At 39.7% G+C, this 21,196-nt stretch overlaps 1 protein-coding gene across 1 annotated transcript; it reads right to left on the bottom strand.

Annotated features, from left to right (window-relative positions):
• Window positions 1–1,172: 1,172 nt before the first annotated feature.
• Window positions 1,173–20,594, bottom strand: ptdss1a (phosphatidylserine synthase 1a). Its single transcript, XM_017695815.2, has 13 exons — window positions 20,261–20,594; window positions 17,839–17,930; window positions 17,628–17,672; window positions 17,256–17,380; window positions 16,136–16,294; window positions 13,784–13,935; window positions 12,935–13,076; window positions 10,902–11,014; window positions 8,757–8,822; window positions 5,016–5,115; window positions 4,518–4,586; window positions 3,986–4,046; window positions 1,173–2,933 (listed from the first exon to the last, which is right to left on the bottom strand). Exons 1-13 carry the CDS (start codon window positions 20,425–20,427, stop codon window positions 2,845–2,847), a joined length of 1,380 nt encoding a protein of 459 aa, XP_017551304.1. The 5' UTR covers window positions 20,428–20,594; the 3' UTR covers window positions 1,173–2,844.
• Window positions 20,595–21,196: the final 602 nt, after the last annotated feature.

Raw genomic sequence — 21,196 nt, 5'->3', positions numbered from 1 at the left:
CAAAAGACGACAGAAGGCAGTTAATATTACACACGCCAGGTCACGCTAACCAGCTCTGTTTCTAATTCACTGCTAACATCATTAGCATCTTCTTGGTCAATTCAAATTCTAAATTAAAGAGAACCAATCTACACAATTCAATTCTTACCCCAAACGCAGTCGACCAGGAAAGACATCTGCAGTTTGCTTACTCATTTCTGTACAGGAGCGCTGAGGCTAATGTAGCTAACAAATAATACAAGCTAGTTTGTTAGCAGTTAGCATTGTGCAAACTGCAAGCTTATCTGGGACGTTGCTCAAAAGCACGTGTGAATAAACGTGTTAAAATGGAAGGTAATCTCAATTTGGACAACTGAGTACTGTAAAATATAACTGTAAATGACTTTTTAATTATTTCATGATGTGTTATTGCCACTACATGGTAATTTAATTGCCCTTATCATGAGAAATATCAGGGTGATGATCGGCTGATTTGGGTCAGAACTTTTTTGGGCCCAGGTCAGCTTAAGATTAAAAACTAGAAGACATGGTTCGGGTTGGGTCGGGTTCATTACAGAATCTTGCTGGGCTCAGGTCAGTTTTGGACTAAAAACTTGATTGAGATGACATGGTTCAGGTTGGCCCGGGTTTTTACAGAATCTAGTTGGGTTTGGTTGAGCTTCAGGCTAAAAACTTAATTAAATAGTTCAGGTTGGGTCCAGTTACTTCAAATATCTTGGGTCAACCACCCAGAGCAATGGACAGTGTAGAAAAGAGGTGAAGAAGAGGGTGCAGGCAGGATGGAGTGGGTGGAGACGGGTGTCAGGGCTGATGTATGACAAAAGGATAGCAGTAAGAGTGAAAGGGAAGGTTTACAAGACAGTAGTGCGTCCTGCTATGATGTATGGTTTGGAGACTGTGGCTCTGTCTAAAAGACAGGAGGCTGAGCTGGAGGTGGCAGAGATGAAGATGCTAAGATTTTCGTTGGGAGTGACAAGGATGGACAAGATTAGAAATGAGCAGATCAGAGGGACAGTGAAGGTGGAGCATTTTGGAGATAAAGCCAGAGAGGCCAGGTTGAGATGGTTTGGACATGTGTTGAGGAGGAATAGTGGATATATTGGGCAAAGAATGTTGGAGATGGAGCTGCCGGGTAGAAGGAGAAGAGGTAGACCTCAGAGAAGGTTTATGGATGTAGTGAAGGTGGACATGGAGATGGTTGGTGTAAAAGTAGAGGAGGCAGTGGATAGGGCAAGATGAAGGCAGATGATCCGCTCTGGCGACCCCTAAAGGGAGCAGCCGAAAGAAGAAGAAATAGAAGGTTAGGTCCGGTTCCTACAGAATTCTGTTGGGCGTGGGTAAGTTTTGGAATAAAAACTTGATGACGTGGTTCGGGTTCACCCGTGTTCTTATAGAATCTTGTTGGGTTTGGGTTATTTTCACACTAAAAACTAGATGAAGTGGTTGGGCTGGGTCTGGTTGTTACAGAATCTTGTTGGGCTAGTGTCCATTTCAGACTGAAAACTTGACGTGGTTCGGGTTGGCTTGGGTTCTCACTGGGTCAGTTTTGAACTAAAACTTGATGACTTGGTCCGGGTTGGCTCGGGTTCTTACAGAATTTTGTTGGGCTTGGGTCAGCTTTGAACTAAAACTTGATGACTTGGTCCGGGTTGGCTTAGGTTTTTACAGAATTTTTTTGGGTTCGGGTCAATTTTGTCATAAAAACTAGATGACGTGGTTTAGGTTGGATCAGGTTCTTACATAATTTTATTGGGCTTGGGTCAATTTCAGGCTAAAAACTTGATGTGGTCGGGTTCTTACAAACTCTTGTTGGGCTTGAGTGAATTTCAGATTATAAACTTGGTGTGACGGTTTGGGTTGGGTTTGGTTCTTAGAGAATTCTGTTGGGCTTGAGTGAGTTTCAGAGTAAAACTAGATGATGTAGTTCAGACATCATCTAGCCTGATGTGGCTCGGGTCATTTTTTCATATCAGGTTCTTAAAGAAATCTGTTGGCCACAATTCCGGTTTGGAGTGCTGTGGATCCGGTTTGGACCAAAATTTCTAGCCAGATTAAAGCTCCAGCCTAAACCGTCTCAAAGCTCAGGTTGCTACTACTGTTTAGCGATGGTAGTGTACTTTTGTCCATGTTTATAGACAACAGTGAGTCAAACAGCATCAGAACCCAAATAATTAAGTCTATTAGAGATTATTAAACAACTCCACATGGTTTGAGGGCAGCGGGTGATTATTTAGATATGCAAATAACACGTTAGCTAGGTTATCCTCGCAGCTCCAGTGCTAAAACTAAACAAGAACCAAAACATGTCAACAAAATCAGAGGTAAGAAGGGAAAACTGTGTAAATCAGATTTTTTTCGCTAAACAATTCCTCAAAGAGTCAATGTAACATAAATGTGCGCCCACTCACATGCTTTGCTTCCAGTTAATGTCACGAGTGAATTAATTGAAGAAAGGTGATACACAAGTAGCTACAGTGGACAAAATGGACAAAACCTTAGTTGCGTGGTCATAAAACACAGAACAGTCAGTCATTCAACACAGTAAATACTATAACAAATACTGCAATAGGGAAGATTAATGTGGCTTAATTCAGTGTGCACTCTGAAAGCTGCTCACATCATCATAATCATCATTATCATCAAACCTTCAGCGGCGCCCCATGGCAGTGCCGGAAACGAACGCTACTGAGACATTCCTAATAAAAACCCTCAGACGAAAGAGATACGCGCCCCATCCTGATATATTCCCTCCATCATTTTGAAGGGTCAAACGCTCTCCTGCTCCTCTTCTCTTTCTCCTACGGTGTATCAGTTCTGCATCAGCGTCTGCGGAATGGTCCTGTTTTATTTTTCCACCCCGTTGACGGAGTTGCTTTTTCCAGAGCTTCTCCCTCTCCTCCTGGTGGAAGCTGTGGAGTCTGTCTCAAAGTCTCCTGCGTCCACACAAAAACATACAAATCACAATCAATGATAATCAAAATATCTTAGTTTTGTTCTCTGTGGTCCTAGAGGAAAATGGAACCCCTTACGGATATAAAAGGGACACTCTGGACAAAATGATAAATGTTACTACTTCTACATTTGCACAATGTAGGCGTTTCTAATAAAGTGGCCACTTAGTTGGAGCACAAGGTACATGTTTCTAATAACGTGACCAGTTAATGGAAACATAAGGTGAGTGTTTCTGAATAAAGTGTCCAGTTGGTGGAAGCACAAGGTGTTTCTAATAAAGTGGCTTGTCAGTGGAAGGACAAGGTAGGTGTTTCTAATAAAGTGGCCAGTGAGCGGAAGCCCAAGGTGGGTGTTTCTAATAAAGTGGCCACTTAGTCAAAGCGCAAGGTAGGTGTTTCTAATAAAGTGGCCAGTGAGTGGAAGTACGTTAGGTGTTTCTAATAAAGTGGCCAGTTTGTTCAAACACAAGGTAGGTGTTTCTAATAAAGTGGCCAGTGAGTGGAAGCACTAGGTGTTTCTAATATTGTGGCCACTTAGTCGAAGCGCAAGGTAGGCGTTTCTAATAAAGTGGCCAATTTGTTAAAGCACAAGGTAGGTGTTTCTAATAAAGTGGCCAGTGAGTGGAAGCACTAGGTGTTTCTAATAAAGTGGCCAGTTTGTTAAAGCACAAGGTAGGTGTTTCTAATAAAGTGCAATTGAGTGGATAGGGCTGCCCTCTACTCTGGGCAAGTGTGTTCACTGTCCCCTAGTTCGGGTGTTCACGAGTGTGTATGTGGTGTTTCACTGCACGGATGGGTCAAATGTGGAGGTGAAATTTCCCCGTTGTGGGACTAATAATGGTCACTTAATCAAAGACAGGGTAGGTGTTTCCAATAAAGTGGCCAGTTAGCACAGAATGAAGATGGTTTTTGTTATTTCACCACTAGAGGTCGCTCCCCAGCAGATCAGATCTACAGCAAACGCGTTCCGCTGAGTCTACACAGACTTGAAGACGTTTCAAAAGATGTTCTCACACATACAGTTCTTTTAATACCTTTCACATACTCGTTATCTCCGCTCTCAGCGTAAATGCTGTCCTCACACTCCGAAAGACTCTACAGAAGAAAGAAATATTAATGTGACCTTCACAACCACAAATGCGTGAAACCACTCAGCAGCTACAGTGTGCGTGTGTGTGTCTCATGCCATCATAGAAAACAAGGGTGATGCCTTCATTTTTATGGGTGGTGATTCAACTGCATCAGTATTGGAACATTACATCATGTATGTGCTTATTTTGGCCATAAATAAAAGTCCAAGGCTATTTTCTAATGCGAAAATTAAAAAAAAGCCTTGGTTTAGTGTTGTTACTGGTTTTATTCCATTTGCAGAAATTTCCTCAGTAAATTTTTACATATAATTGTGAATCTGGCAAACATACATTTCATAAAAGCTATGTGTATTTATTTACTAAACTAAACCAACTAACAAAAATGCTCTCCAGGTTCTCTGTGTACTCTGTGGACAGTTTGGCATGTTTTAGCGCACTGTGTTTGTTTTGGCAGATAACCGTATTTGTTTCTGACCTTCTCTCTGGGTCCATAGGTCTCAGCGTACCACACCATCCCGTACAGGCAGAGGAACGTGATGAAGGCCTGGACGAGTGAAGACAGACATGACATGATCAGCGAATCACAGAATCAACAGAACGAAACGATAAGCAGCACATTCACAACCTGGAATCGGACTTCTGTGTTCCAGAGAGAATGTAAAGGAGAATCTGAGCACTTTTTATAGCCCCGAGAGTCATTACTGATAACAAAAGAGCATGCGGTGATTTTATATGAATTATTTCTGATAATTAATTAATTAAAAACAAGCGAATAAACTGCGTGGAAAGTGCAGCTTATAAACCTTCAATTCTAAAAGTTATATTAAAAATAGTTTATAATATTCGGCAGGTTTTTCTGCACTCTTTTATGTGTAGTTATATAGATAATGACATTAGTTTCACATAAAAGAGTGCAGAAAAACCTGCCGAATATTATAAACTATTTTATAATAATCAATAATCAAAGTCTTACCACACACAGGAGCCACAGGATCACGTAGAGGATCTGCGTCTTGGAGAAAAGATCCTGACCAAACTTGATGCAAGCTAAGGCCTCGAGAAAAGCAATGGCCCTAAATGAGGAACGAAAAAAAAAACATAAATAAACAAGCAGACATATTAATCAATATACCAACAGACTGATCAAGATTAACAAACAGATTAATCAATAAATTAAGCAATTTGGTGTCATAACATTGGCTTACAAATCTTAAACAAATTACCAAGTACAAATATGGATTATTAATAAAATTTGTCTATTTACTAATATATGTTTATTATTACAAAACAATCTACTCAACAAACTATTAGTTAATTATGTAATATTAGTTGTTAAAATAGTTGCATTATTGTGTTGTACACAGATATTTATTCTATTACATTTTGATATGTATTATACATTTTACTGATGTTATATTGTATTCACATATTATATTTTTAAAAATAATACACTTTCATTTATTATGTACAGTTCTGTGCGAAAGTCTTAGGCACCCAAGACACATTTTCAAAATCTATTTATTTGTGTAGTGTGTGTTTATTTGCTGAGAAAAGTGTTAATATTTGAATTTTAAAAAATTATAGAATATTAATACACACACACACACACACACACACACACACACACACATACATACATACATATATATATATATATATATATATATATATATATATATATATATATATATATATATATATATATATAATAAATTTTTATTGTTTTTATGTTTATTTGAATTATGAATATGACTTTATTCTAATGTATATTGTGATAAACTCACTGCTGAGGTAAATAGTTTAAAAATTAGCTTAGAAGCCTAAAACTTTCACACAGTACTGTACATGTATTATTCAAACATAATTACCAAACGATTACTTATATATTCAATTAAAATTTTACATAATGTAAACAATAAAAAAATAACCGAAGCTTAAAATAAAAGATATTTATTTGAAAAATATTGTTCTACTGTATAATGTAAGTTTGTTACAAACCATTTACTTAATATAACTATTAGTAAATAATAAAGCTTATTATTAAAAATAATACATTTAATTAAAAACGATTCGTTTCTCAGATAAACTTAAAGGGGAAATTCACCAATTCTAAATTTTCCATTTTGGTCTAAAACGTGTTTTTAAAAACACATTCTTGGTGGAGGGACGCATGCAGGACAAAAAAAATAAAAAGATTTTCTTGTGTAGGTTCACTGGTGGTTTTGGATAGTAAATGAAATGACTATATTTGTGTTGTAGTCATGGTGACCCCTGGTTCCTATCACCACCACTGTAAAGACACCTGAACCATTTCACACCAAAACCACTCTGAATCTCTGTTTACATCTCACACACTGAATTACGCAAAAACTCAGAAGATTGGTGGAATTCCCCTTTAATGTAGAAGATAAGGACAGATAAACGTAACAGTCTGGTGAATCTTCAGTCCTCAATTACCGTATTTTCTAGCGTTAGTCAGAATCTGATGGTCTGTTTAAAAGCTCTAAAAGCTCTAAAAGCGAGAGAAACATTCGTCTGTTTGATCTGTTTCCACCATCACTAAAGCACCGAGACTCGAGAAGCAGACGCTACTGGGGGCTGCAAAGCGTGGAGCGTGTGTATTAGAGTATTAGTGTGTTAACGAAGTGAATGTAGGGGTGGGTGGGAGGTGGTGGGGGTGGATGAGAGGTGGTGGGGGGTCTGTGGTTTATAAGCTTGGCCAACAGCACAGAAACACTAAACACTCTCCACCGGTTAATGACAGAGGCTACAAACGCTGACATCTACACTCCACACCTACCCAACCACACGCCATGGGGTTAACTGGTACGCTCTCACACTCTCTCACACACACACACACACACACACACACTCCCTTCTGTTAACTGTGAGTAGCCAAAGAGACGGGAAAAAAAACAACAAAGTAAACAATGTGGAAACACACAGGTCTGTAGTGCTGAAGAAACACAACAAATACTACACAGTGACAAGTGGGGAACCTTCAGAGGCCTTAAAGATTTATATGAACCAAAAAAAAGAAAAATATACATAACACTCTGTAATTTTTGTTCTCTTTAATTAATAATAATTGATCATACTTGCTTGCACTCTGCAAGAGCTGTAGTAACACAACGTATTTTACTGGTAAAGCTACACTATAGCCCTACTAAAACTGGATTAGTTTCTCTGGGGTTGTGTTGTCTCTCTCTCTCTCTATATGCACACGTGCACACACACACACACACACACACACACACACACACACACACACACACATATAAATATATATATATATATATATATATATATATATATATATATATATATATATATATATATATATATATATATATATACACACACACACATATATGTGTGTGTGTGTGTGTGTGTGTGTGTGTGTGTGTGTGTGTGTGTGTGTGTGTGTGTATATATATATATATATATATATATATATATATATATATATATATATATATATATATCCACCATCGGAGACCAAAACTCGTATCTCCATAGTGGAAACTTTAAAAGAGAAGAAAAAAATACATACTTTACTTTTAATGTAAATCAATCAGTGGAACCAGACTTTTTTCCAAGTCATTTTGGCACATTCATGTTGAAAATTACACACAATATAAAGAATTGGATGTTCAAATAGATATATAAATAAACAATCAATCTCCTTAGTGATAAATACTGATAAAACACAGCCAGATGGCAATAAAATGACTTCAGGAGCCGAGTTTTGGGCTATAGCTTCTAAGAACCTGCATGTTTGTGTCACACTTGGTCATATGATCTCGCTCTACTGATATCATGGATATCGTCAGTCTGGAAACCAAACCACTCATCTCCACTAATCTTTATTAGCTTCTCTACAACGTTCAGTGTAAGTTATCCCAGCGGTCAGTGGCCCGTCAGTGTAAGTTAATGTATTAAGATTTTATTTTAACCTCTTATTCTCAGTAACTTAAATACATTTTTTTAAGTAAATTTTTCAGTAACTGCATAAAATAAATATACATTTTTATTTGGTTTATTTTTGCAAAATGTCCCTCAGATGAACAGAAGATGTGTTTCATGATCACACAATTACTATATGCTTACAATTTACTGCTGAAAGCCAAAAATCTTAGACGCTCTTTGTATTATTTTATGAAAATTATGTTTACAGAGCAGATCACTGAAGAGACGCCATCGGTTTATAGTTTATAGCCCAGATTTGTGGAAAAACGGGTCGACTTTCAGTAGAAAAACAAACTGAGTTCAGCTTCTTTTATTATAAATGTTTAAAATTACATCACCCATCTATTTGATTGGAAAGAAGACAGTTGCAGTTACATGAAGAATATGGTGATATTATATGAATATGATATTAAAAGAATATGGTGAGTGCATTTTGGAACCACCGGTGGTCTCAAGGTTTTGAAGAGGTTAAGTCATTTTGGACCATATCTGCTGTTTTGTTAGTCATTCAATTTAAGTCCACACAACAACTGACATTTTAAAATAATTCAAACTAAATGAAATGAAAAAAAAAAAAAAAACTATGAAAATGCAGATAAAGGTTTTGTTATATATGATCGACATTAACGCTTTTTTATGATATTGTGTATATAAAGTTCTTTATACATAGAACTGAAGGCCTAGCTCTGATAGGGCTCACCACTGCATTACACGTGCACAGCTTGTATGTGTAACTGAAACTCACCCAAACACCCAGCACTGCGTCCCGACCCGTTTGCACTGCGTGTCTGTTAGATATGCATAATACTGCCTGTTAAAGAGAGAAACTCATTTTATTATATTATTATTGCATCATCCAACACATTAATACTGATTTTCTGTTTTAAAAGGGAATTCCACCAATGCTTTAAAAATTCAGTGTGTGAGATGTAAACAGTGTCACAGAGTAGTTTGGTGTGAAATCTTTACAGTGGTTGTGATAGGAACCAGGGGTCGCCATGACAACAACACAAATACAGACATTTTATTAAGTATTTTACTTATTTATGATTTACCTTTTTAGGCCAAAAGCTTCTTGTAAAACAGCGTCTCAGTCATCAGGCAGTGAATTCATAACCATTTCATGTAGTAACTTTCTGTGAGGAGCTTTTAGAGGTGGACATCTGGTTCCTATCACCACCACTCTGAACAGTTTTGACTGTTTGAAGTTTCTCTAGAATGGAGCGTTTCGCACCAGAACACTCTGAACGACTTGGTGGAATTTACTTTTAACAGTACTGATGACTTTTCTCCACTTTACTCCATAAAACATTCACGCACAGCATGAGAAGATTATATATAAGCACATTCATTTGGTTAGCAAGTGTTTATCTGTTAAAGACCAACATTTAAAAAAAATACAAATAAACAAATAAACAATCTGCTCTGACTGTTCTGTGAGTGAAAGTGTCATCTTAACCATGTCCCAATATCTCCTGGAGGAAGTCCAGTATTTACAGGTGCCATCCAACACCTGGCTTTTCTAGTCATTGATTATTAAATCAAGTCAAGTGATGGAATTGAACAAATCCATGTGATGGCTGGAGCGCAGTGAGAAGTCAGGAACAAAACCTGTGTTTCTCCAAATGACCATATTCATAACTTCATTAAAAAAAAGTAAACAGCTACTGACTAGAAACGACTGGATGAAGCAACAGTTGTCTACAGCAGAGCTCTGAGGTATGAAGGATAGTAGAGAGAAAGCACAGCAGATCATTTATTCACTGTGAATATTCAGCTGATATATTAAATTATATTATTGTCTATTAAAGGCCCATGACTGCATTAGTGCTGAACCGGGAAGTCACGTGACCAATTGATATGACCTAATTTTCCTTTTTCAGACGGACAGTGTACAAATCTGCTTAAAATGTTTCAGATTTTTTTATAAGTTTCTAAGGCTTAAATAATAGTGTTGCCATTAATGTTTAATGCCATTAATATTAAGATCAAATGTAGTTATGTTGTGTGTGTGTCTGTGTATATATGTTACACACACAAACACATATACATATATATACATACCCATACTTGTACATCGCTGCTGTCTCTATTTTTGTCGTTTTTCAGTTTTTGGCATCGTTTGAAAATGCTTGTTGCCCTTTACATTGTGCATAATTTTTACGATGAATGGACCAACAGAAAAAGGACTACTTGAAAAGACGCCTGGTTCCGCTGACTTACATTAAAAGTAATTTTAATTTTAAAAGTTTTTTGCTTCTCCTGTAAAGTTACCATTTTGGAGATCCGAGGTTTTGTTCTGACAGCAACAAAATATATAAGCTGCTTTATATTGTCTGTTATTGCTGGTTCACTGGATTGTGTACGTTTTATTTCTTTATTAACATGTACACTGTCCAATTAAACTGCAGACACATCCAATTTTGTTTCCACTGTCTTTGTAATGTCACAAAAAATACATACATTATATATATATATATATATATCTAGCCTCCATCAGTTTAGCTCTGCCCATTTGAGCTGATGTTATAAGAAGTATGTCAGCCTGGACTGCTTTTATAACAAGGCACGATACAAGGCAGCCCATTAGAACAGAGGCCATTTACATACACCAAAAACAGCTTTTTTGGTTTAATCCTAAGAGACAAAAAGAGGTTGGAAACAGACACATAAAAATCACAACTGGATATGAGAAATGCAAGAAAAATGAAAGATATGAGCTCGTTAATTACTCATCCTGTAAGGGTTTAGGTCATAACAAACCTGGACGATGTTCCAGATGTCTGAATATTATTGGTCCTCTGAGAAACTCAATCTGCTCAATGTGCACTGCATTAACAGCAGTAACGTGTTTATGTGGAGCTGCAGGTGTTTGTGTGGTGTTTCTGACCTCACGGTGGGCGCAGTGATGATGCCGATGAAGAGGATACGGCACCAGCTGAGAGCGTGGCATGCTGGGAAAACAAATATGTGCTTCAGGAAGAAGGTGTTGAGCTCCGTTAGCTGAGGACAGAAAACAGAAACACCAGCTTAAGAGCTTAGAGGTATATAAAGAGCATACAGGTACATTTTTGCCCCTTTTCCAACAGGTTCTAAATAGAACCGTCTACAGCACATTCTAAAGAACACTTTCATGATGTAAAGAACCCCTGAAGAACCATCTTTTTAAGAGTGTAATCAGTTTTTGAACGGCAGTTGTGGAAACTCCTGGGAACTGACTGGGAATTGCATATATTAGGGGTGTACATTTCTGTTGATTTTTGGACATTTTAACCAAAAAAAACAGTCTAAAAGCTGTGAATAGTTACAGCCTGGAGAAGGGTGAGGTCGACCAGTTCACGCGACATCAGCGTGGAGCTGCGGTGAAGCTGAGAGCTTCATTATCATCTAATCTGATCACCCTCGCCAGAGAGGACACTCTCACAAGCACTCTGGAAAGAACACAGAACTCACTCCCCTGCCTCCCTCGCTCAGACATACACTATAATTAATATTGAAGAGGCCCAGAGAGAGAGAGAGAGAGAGAGAGAGAGAGAGAGAAAAAGAGAGAGAGAGAGAGAAAGAGAGAAAGAGAGAGAGAAAAAGAGAGTGAGAAAGAGAGAGAGAAAGAGAGAGAGAGAGAGAGAGAGAGAGAGAGAGAGAGAGAGAGAGAGAGAGAGAGAGAGAGAGAGAGAGAAAGAGAGAAAGAAACAGAGAGAGAAAGAGAGAAAGAAAGAGAGAGAGAGAAAGAGAGAAAGAAACAGAGAGAGAGAGAAAGAGAGAGAGAGAGAGAGAGAGAGAGAGAGAGAGAGAGAGAGAGAGAGAGAGAGAGAGAGAAAGAGAGAGAGAGAGAGAGAGAGAGAGAGAGAGAGAGAGAGAGAGAGAGAAAGAGAGAGAGAGAGAGAGAGATAGAGAGAAAGAGAAAGAAAGGGTGAAAGAGAGATGGAGGAAGGGTAGTGAGAGACAGTGGACAGGAAAGAGAGACAAAGAGGCAGCAGAGAGAGACAGAGCGAGGCACACAATAGAGAATGCAGAGGGCTCTTTCTTCGCTGCGGCAGCGCTGTGGGGGGAGGGCGGCGTTTGCTGAATGCTGTTGGGTTTTACTCAAGTTTTGTCTTTAATGATCTCACTCAGCTCTCAACACGACACGCCTGCGAGACGCCAAACACTGGTTAAGATGTAAACAGAGTGGTTCAGAGTGGTTTGGTGTGGAACGCACTGTTATAGAGAAACTGAGACACCGAGTCAGTATTATTCACAGTGGTGGTGATCGGAACCAGACGCCCACCTCTAAAAGCTCCTCACAGAAAGTTACTACATGAAATGGCTATGAATTCACTGCCTGATGACTGTTTTATGGTAGTTCCGAGAAGATCCATTCATGGTGGAGGGATACATAATACGCAGGGCGCGGTGAGGCAAAATAGTCCCCAAAGAAAACTTTTTTTCCGCCATTTTCCATCATCAACATTCCATATAAACTCAGAAGACTTGTGTAGGTTCACAGGTGGTTCTGGATAGTAAATAAAATGCCTATATTTGTGTTGTAGTCATGGCGACCCCTGGTTCCCATCACCACCATTGTAGAGACATCAGAACCATTTCACACCAAACCACTCTGAATCTCTGTTTACATCTCAGAAACATAACTCCCCTTTGATGAAGACCTATACATGGCATGAGTGGGTGGAGAGAAATTCTGGGGATGTATTTTACAGAAAGGATTTGGGTGACTACTGACTAGTGCTGGTTAGCAACATTGGCCTTGTAGCTCCAGTTCTAAACTAAAGCAGCAAAATCTGGATATTAAACAAGTCTTGGCTGGTCCAGCACAGTGAGGGTGAGTGGAAAACTGTATACATTAGATTTTTCGACGAACTATTCATTTAAATGCTGAAACACTGCTTAATGTTGCTGAATTGTGTGGATTTTTTTGGGACCCACCTGCCAGACGATCATGAAGAGGTAAACCCCAGTCAGTCTCTGGAAGGAGGATTTGGGGTCAAACCAGCGCACGTAGGTCCAGCTGGCTGGAGTAAACTGCAGGACAGCACGCTTTATCTTCCCTGTGGTGGAGTGGATATCCCTACACACACACACACACACACACACACACACACACACGCACACACACACACACACACACAAACTGCTGTTAGAGCTCAAATTACTCTCTATGTAACACATCCTGCCTGTACTGCAGCAAATACGTGCTAGTAAACAATCACATTGACAGCCCAGCCACATTTCTAAGTCACATTTTATGATTAAACAACAAGGAATGAACTTCTGCAGCATCTCACTGTCACAACAAAACCCTGCAGTTTATTTTGAATAATTCAAAGCACCAGGAAACCTAAATACCTAAATACATCAGCGTACATCCTGATGAATGGAAACCCTCAAGATTGATGGAGAATCTTTTTAAAAAGGATTCTATAGAGAACCAAAAAAGGTTCTTCTATTGTAACAAACATGACATCGTAACAAACATTTTCAAATATACAGCGCATTCTCCATCAATCTGAAGAACCCTTTAATCATGCAAAGGGTTCTTTAAGTGTTCATGGTTCTACATAGAACCATTTTCACTACTGAAGGGTAAAAGGTGGTTAACAAAGTATCAGAGAAACAGATGGACTACAGTCTGTAACTCTAGAACTACAAAGTGCACCTGTATAGTAAGTGGAGCTGATAAAATGGACAATGAGCGTAGAAACAAGGAGGTGGTCAGAATGTTCTGCCTGATCAGTGTATAAAATATGTTTAGAAAGCCAGTGGGTGCGTATGTACTTGATGCTGGCCCAGTGGTAGGTGCGCATCTCCAAAAAGCGGCAGACGGTCATTCCCAGCCAGATCCCTCCACCATTACACAGCAGGATGTCCAGAATCACCTGATCCCACCAGCACTCCGCAAAGTTCGGCAGGAGGTGCATGAAGAAGAGCTGAGGACAGGACAGAGCGTTTCAGATCACTTTTTTTTTTTTAATCTGGCACAAGCTGGAAAAGCTGCTTTAGGAAAAAAAACAACAGCTACTGATACCAATGTAGGTCATGAAAACTCATTACAGCAGATTAGTCTCAAACAATCACATTTCAGATGATTAGGTGTGACCGCCTGCGCCATAATCCACCCACTATACCTTAACCAGAGGATCAAAATGCTACAGCCTTAAAGAGACACAGTGAAATATCATATTCATCGGGGTTTCAGGTTTACCACTCACCCAAAATTTGAAATTTGCTTCTCATTATGTCCTGGAGCCATCAGCTTACTCTCTTAAATAATAAAAGCTTATACAATATCAATTAGCATGGTGCTAACTGTCTGCCTATATCATCACAGACTTGTGTGGAGGTGTTCAGTATCTCTAATAGACCTGATTATGTAGTTTCTCTGTATGACTCACTGTTATCGGTTCCATCAGCTTCGTAAACTTCAGACAATAAAGACGTGGCTGGCTGACCACATTTTGGGTCCGTGTTTGTTTCTGAATGAGGTTTTTTTTTTCCCCACCAAATTATCACTGTAACACTAGCCCCTTTAATGCTTGGGGTAAGGCCACCATACACCAGTGGTGATGCTACATGGCGCATCCAGTGTGCATCCAAAAATTTGAAGCCGTTGTCTTAACGAAGGTGTGCACACCAGCGGCGACATTCCATAACAGCCTGCATTTCTCACTCAGCGTTTTGCCATAACTGCATTAAAATAAACTCAGTCAGACCACAAACAGCCACATCAGATCACCTGACTTAAAATTTACACCGAGAAAGGCAGCCGTTCTACCGTCTTTAAGATAAACAGACAAACGCTAATCGTCCGTCACCTCAGATAATGTAACGCAACTTAAAGACTGTTTTAGTACTTTGCAATTTCACTATAATTTTATACAGTTTTCTTAAAGAAAAGCGATGTGTAGGTGAAAACGTCAAGATAAATTCATAATTCAAGGTGTTCTATGAAAGCAGTCTTTTCAGTTAATGCCACTCCATTCGTTATTAATATCCAAGAAAAAAACGGGCTTCTGGACACATTGAATTGTCCTTCATAACGTGCCCATAAACACCACTTGTAAGTCCAGTTTTAACTTCTTTTTGGCAAATTATGCCACAAGCAATGAGGAATATAACAGTGTTGTAAAAGGTGCTTGTGAAGAGTGAGTTAGCTGATGCTACACAGAGTAAATTCATCAAATGATGCTGATAGTTCTAGTCTATTAATTCATTAAAGTGGAGTGTGAACATGAACTTCACGTTTATCCGTACTGTACTGTATCAAAACTTCAAACACCGGACATGATGCCCTTTTTTTCTTGGAATTTAACCCTAAAAAGTTATGGCACAATATATGAATGAGAGAGAGAGAGAGAGACAGACAGAATATAAATATATCTACTTTCAAATGGTGACACTGGTCTACTGTCAATTTTGGAAAAGTGAAAGTAGTGAGAGGAGCTTCATCACTTCATTCAGAAACGTGAGTTCTTCTACATTTAACTTCATGTCTGTAGCTCAGTTTGAGCTGCTTTAGAAGATTCAGATCCTTTTAGCGTTTGTGCAGAAGTTCTACTTGCTGGAACTCCATCATCTCGGTGGTCAGTTTGCGTAGCCTGCAAACATTCTCGAGAGTGCAACCTATAATCTGTATTCTTTCTGTGCAATAATTCTTAGATGTGCAATATTATATAACGCTATAAGCTGTCCAAGGGATGTGCAACAACAACTGCTACCTCACCTGTCTACCTGTCTATTGACTGTTTTAGAATATACAGTTTTATAATCCTTTTTTCTTTATATTTACGATTTTTGATACTTTTTTTTCCTTAAATCTGCACTTAATATATTTTAGCCTTATGTTTAGATATTTTAGCCTTATGTTTAAATTGTTTTGTATGTAGGAAGTGCCATTGGATTGCTGCTCAATTTCGTTGTACACTGTGCAATGACAATAAACGCATCTTATCCTATCTTATCTTATCATAAGCGTTCACAAAAATTAAAGTTGCATAGACTGAAAAATCACATCTGTGTGTGTATCAGTTATACGAGCGCTGGAATTAATTTAATGTCATCCAAACAAATCGCAACTAAATTGTGGTCGATGTGTAACGGCCTTTAAGAGTGCGGCAGGGGGCGCTGTACCTCAGTTAGCTCCCAGGTGATGCTGATGGTCCAGCAGAGTCCGTAGCTCCGGATCAGCAGCGCTTTCATGCCCCAGCCCCAGAAATGACTGAACGCAAAGATATCAAAATGACTGAGGATTCGCTCCCAGGTGATCACGTGACAGTTCACTGCGTACTCCTGCAGAGAACGAGAGAGCGAGAGAGCGAGAGAGAGAGAGAGAGCGAGAGAGAGAGAGAGAGAGAGAGAGAGAGAGAGAGAGAGAGTCAGTCAGCGAAGACAAAGATAAAGAAGAACAACGGAATCAAAGCTGACCTGAATGCATTTAACAAAGAAGAGCTGGCGTCTGAGAGCGAGATCACCGCCACCAACATCTAAATATTTTCTTATTTCAATACTTAAGGAAAGCTAAGAGGTGCATATAAGAAATATATTAAACCAAAATAAATAAAAATAAAGATCGTTCTAGTATTTCACAATTTCACTGTAATTTTACACAGCTTTCTTAAACAAAAGGGATGTTTGGGTAAAAACTTAATGACAAAATTCATGATTCAAGGTGTTTTATGAAAGCAGCCGCAGGTCTCATCAGTTCATACAGTTCAATTTACTGTTAATATCCAAGGAATCCCAGATCAGCACTTATTGTGAAGATTTTGACAGCAGGCTTCTGGACACGCTGCTTTGTCCTTAATAATATGCAAATAAACTACATTTTTAAGTCCAGTTCTAGCTCTGCGTTTTACCAAATTACTCCACAAGCACTGAGAAAAATGCCTCGTATCTCCAAAACAGTACATCTTTGAAAAGAAAAGAAAAATCTTAATTTTGAATGAATAAGATTCTGGAGGAAGTAACCATTTCATGCATCGAGAAATGTAAACATTTCATTTAAATGGCAGCTGGCATTTTGTAATTCTGTTTAAGTAAATAAATATATAAACAAACGTTTAAAAAGAACAAGAATAAAGATGCAAGTCAAAATTATGTCTGAATCACAAGAGAAAAGGGACAGGAGAGCTCAGGAGAGCTCAGGAGAGCACACAAAGCTGAAGGACTCGTATCATGTAGATGAAACCTTTATACTCAGGTCAGAGTGACCCAGAGGAGCAACCAGTGTGAATTTCGAACCTCCCCCTACCATGATGTCGGCCTCACGCTTGGCGTAGCGGAGGTTTGGGTCCAGCCAGTACATCAGAGCCTTCACTTGCTCCCAGTTCAGGAAAATGATGAAGACGAGGAACAAAAAGTAGAGCACGCTCAGACCTGCCGGCCAATCAGAACAGCAGATTTCAAACACACGTCACTCTGTCCAATAAAACCTCCATTCATTTCCCCATTATCTGATAACTCAAAGTGCATGTAAACGTGTTGATCGGTTTACTGACAAAATCTGATTTTCTGCAGTTATTAAGATTATTAAGTGCATGTAAATACAGTGACAGTAACGTGCAAGTGAATAAAGGCAGTATAAACACAGAATTTGATAATCAAGTCAGACTCTGTTGCTCACCGAACACTATTCTCCATATCGCAGGGTGTGGTCTTGTGAATGGACCTGGAGAGAACAAAGGAATAATGATTATTCTGCTTATAAAACTCTTATTAAACAGTGCTAACGTATATAATCCACTATTACTACAACAGAACTGCCCGAAATGTCACTCTCACGCTACCAAACACGTCCTTAACTATGAGCTTCTTCACCAGATCAAGGTTCTTACCATTAGGGAAGGCCAGCACACTGATGACCAAGAAAAAGGAGATGACCACTATAATGCCCAGGCGGAGATTGCTGTCCTGATGACTGTCATCTCTGCAAACAGAAGCCAACAAAAACACAATTAGTTTAATGTTGCCATCCTGGCTGTGCAGCCCTCAGAGACACTGTTCCACTGCACTTCCCCCATCCTGACCAAAGGATGGACACCCACTGAATACAGTCTCACAGAGCGAGAACATAAGAATGCAGTGCAACTGAAGGAGGAGATTCTACTGCACTGAGTTGGGAAGGTTAGAATTTATAAGAATGATAATGATATTCAATACAGTGTGCACTCATTATTCGGCCAAGATAATCTTCTCAGGATATTTTCATAAATATTCACATTGTGCTAATTTGGTTTATTGTCTGTATTCCACTGTGCCAGCTGTGGCTCCAGTTACATTTGCACATACAGAAAACCTTTAAAAATAATTGTGATTTGTATCAATGCAATCATCTCAAACTGTGATGGCAGAGATGGATGGATGAATGAAAAACAAATGGAATGGATAGTATGATAGTATGGACTGACAGAATGGCTGGATAGGATGGCAGGATAGGATGAACACGATGGATTGACAGAATGGATGGATAGGACAGATGGACAAAATGGATGGATAGGATGGATATGATGAACAGAATTACAGATGGATGGATAGGCTGCATGGACAGATAGACAGGATGGATAGATGTATAGGACAGATGGATGGCAGACAGAGAGATAAGGTAGATGGAGAGATGACAGACAAATGGAAAGGACTATCCATGAATGAATGACTAGACTGATGCAATGGTCTGATAGATGGACAGTATGTACAGTAGAGATGAGCAGACAAGATTGACAGATGGATGGATAAATGCCATGAAAGTGTGGACACGATGGGCAGGATGGATAGACAGCAAAGATGGATGGATGACTAGATAGGATGGATGGATAGATGGATGACTAGATAGACAGGATGAATGGTAGTATGGATGGATAGACAGAGGGGCAGGATGGATGGATGACAGTATGGATGGAATGATGGATGGGCAGGATGGATGGAGAAGGGTAGATGACAGGTTAGGATGAGCAGGACAGATGGATCAAATCATCACAGTGAGATCAGACACTCTGACTCTACACAATGACTTTCTACATCAGGCAAAAGCTTTGAAGGACAGTCCAGTGTGGACTGTAGTGAACAGCTGTTTTTGTCAGCTGATAGCGAAACCCTGACCTGCTCAGTGGTCAGAAAGAGAGCACCATGCCCCTCCCCATATCCCCTCTACACTAAACAATGTACTGCAGCTCTTATTTCAGGGCTACAGATCATTTACAGTTTATTGTTTCTGAGCTCCAGCCCTGGAGTCCACATACGCAGGTATGCTAATGACACTAATGCTGCTTAGACTGCTAATGAGTGGTGCAAGAAATTGATCTGGGCTGGGTTTTCCAGAAATACTGAACACTGAACACTCTCTCTCTACCAGTTAAGATGATCTTAACACCAAGATGCTTTCAGGAAGCTGGGCCCGGACTGACCACAGCAGAGTGAAGTTACTGGACAGATCCAGGACCAGCTTAATGTGGCCATAACACTAATACATGGCTAGATATGCTTTTGTCATAGTACAGTTGTTGTATTGAGTGTTGCGATAGTACTCTCGGTACTGCTATGGAAATCAGAATTCAGTAAAATAACAGTAGTTCAAATCTATTCTTACATTTTTACCATAGTATGGTTTTGGTATTGAGTGTTACAGAGCAGTATCGATACCGCAGCATTCTGGTATCATGACATCCCTGCCCACCACCTCTTCAAAACTCCTCTGATGTTTCAAAAATTCGGAATAATTAACTGGTTAAGATGTAAACAGAGTCATTCAGAGGTTTGGTGTGAAACGCTCCATTCTAGAGAAACTTACTTCACAGTGGTGGTGATAGGAACCAGACGTCCACCTCTAAAAGCCCCTCGCAGAAAGTTCCTACATGAAATGGTTATGAATTCACTGCCTGATGACTGACACACTGTTTCATGATAGTTTTGAGAAGATTTTGGCCTTAAAATCCATTCATGGTGGAGGGATACATAAAATGCAGGGTGTTGTGAGGCAAAATAGTCCCCAAAGAAAACGCATTATTTCAGATTTTCCACCGTTTTTCATCATCAACACTCCATATAAACCTCAGAAGACACGGGTAGGCTGGTGGTGGTTTTGGATAGTAAATAAAACGGTTCCTATCACCACCACTGTAAAGCCATCTGAACCGTTTCACACCAGACCACCCTGAGTCTCTCTGTTTACATCTCAAACCCTGAAGCATGCAGGAATTTTGAAAGATTGGTGGAGCTCCCCTTTAACGGGGATTTGCCAGGTTTCTGAATCCGTATTCTCACCGGGTGAAGGCGAAGTACATGAGGCTGAGCAGGGTGCAGGTCAGCAGGGTGATGGTGTGGGGTTTGTAGAAGAAGTCGATGGTGATGTCCTCCACTTGCTGCTCGTTGATCATGCGGAAATGCATCCTGTAGTTCACGTCGTCCTTGCTGAGTGTGCGCGCCGCCATGCTGGACACACATACGCACACAAAGCGGGACTTACACAGACGGAGCGGGGCAGCGCGGCCGCGGCGGTGGATCAAAGCCCGGGACCGAGTCCCTCAGCGCGGCTACAGGGCCTGGGCACGGCGGGCATGGAGCTGGAGAAGCACGCAGACACGTAGGGAAGGAGAGGAGCTAGTGCGCATGCGCCGAGAGAGGAGCAAGCGAAACGAAGCAGCGTTCAATAGCGTCAGACGTTTAACGCCTGAAAACATACCACACGTAGCTACTACACTAATAAATGCACTTCTGCTGGTTTTGACTTACTCTTTATTATGGCAGTTATGCGGTTTAGGACGTGAAGCAAGCGTTAGCAAAAATATTTCGAAGGAAAACGCTTCCTGTTAGCCTCCTAGCTCTTTCTGCTGCCAATATTCCATTCCACCTTAAATGTAGCAGCAGTTGGTGGCATTTAAGGAGGAATTGACGTTTTTAACCAGCTACGCCTTTGCCTGCTTGGTGTAATTTTCCGTTTCGACTTAAATGGTGAAGGCTTGGTGCGCCAATTAAGGTGGAACGGGCATTTCGCTGTTTAAGGTGGAATGGGGAATTCGTTTTTATTTAGTTACACGGTTTGTCAGCGCCGTGTTGAACAGAAGAACAACTGTACAGTTAAGAGGGAAAAGGAAAGAAATTCATTGAAGGCAGCTTAATGAGGATCTTTAGCAGTCAACAACACTGCTGAAGTAAAGTTAGCTAACAGTCTTCATGGTTTCTTGTTTGTCACACTTTTCA

Source organism: Pygocentrus nattereri, chromosome 24 (assembly GCF_015220715.1).
Source record: "Pygocentrus nattereri isolate fPygNat1 chromosome 24, fPygNat1.pri, whole genome shotgun sequence".
Taxonomy (NCBI): Eukaryota; Metazoa; Chordata; class Actinopteri; order Characiformes; family Serrasalmidae; genus Pygocentrus; species Pygocentrus nattereri.
This window is presented reverse-complemented; position numbering and strand designations above follow the sequence as displayed.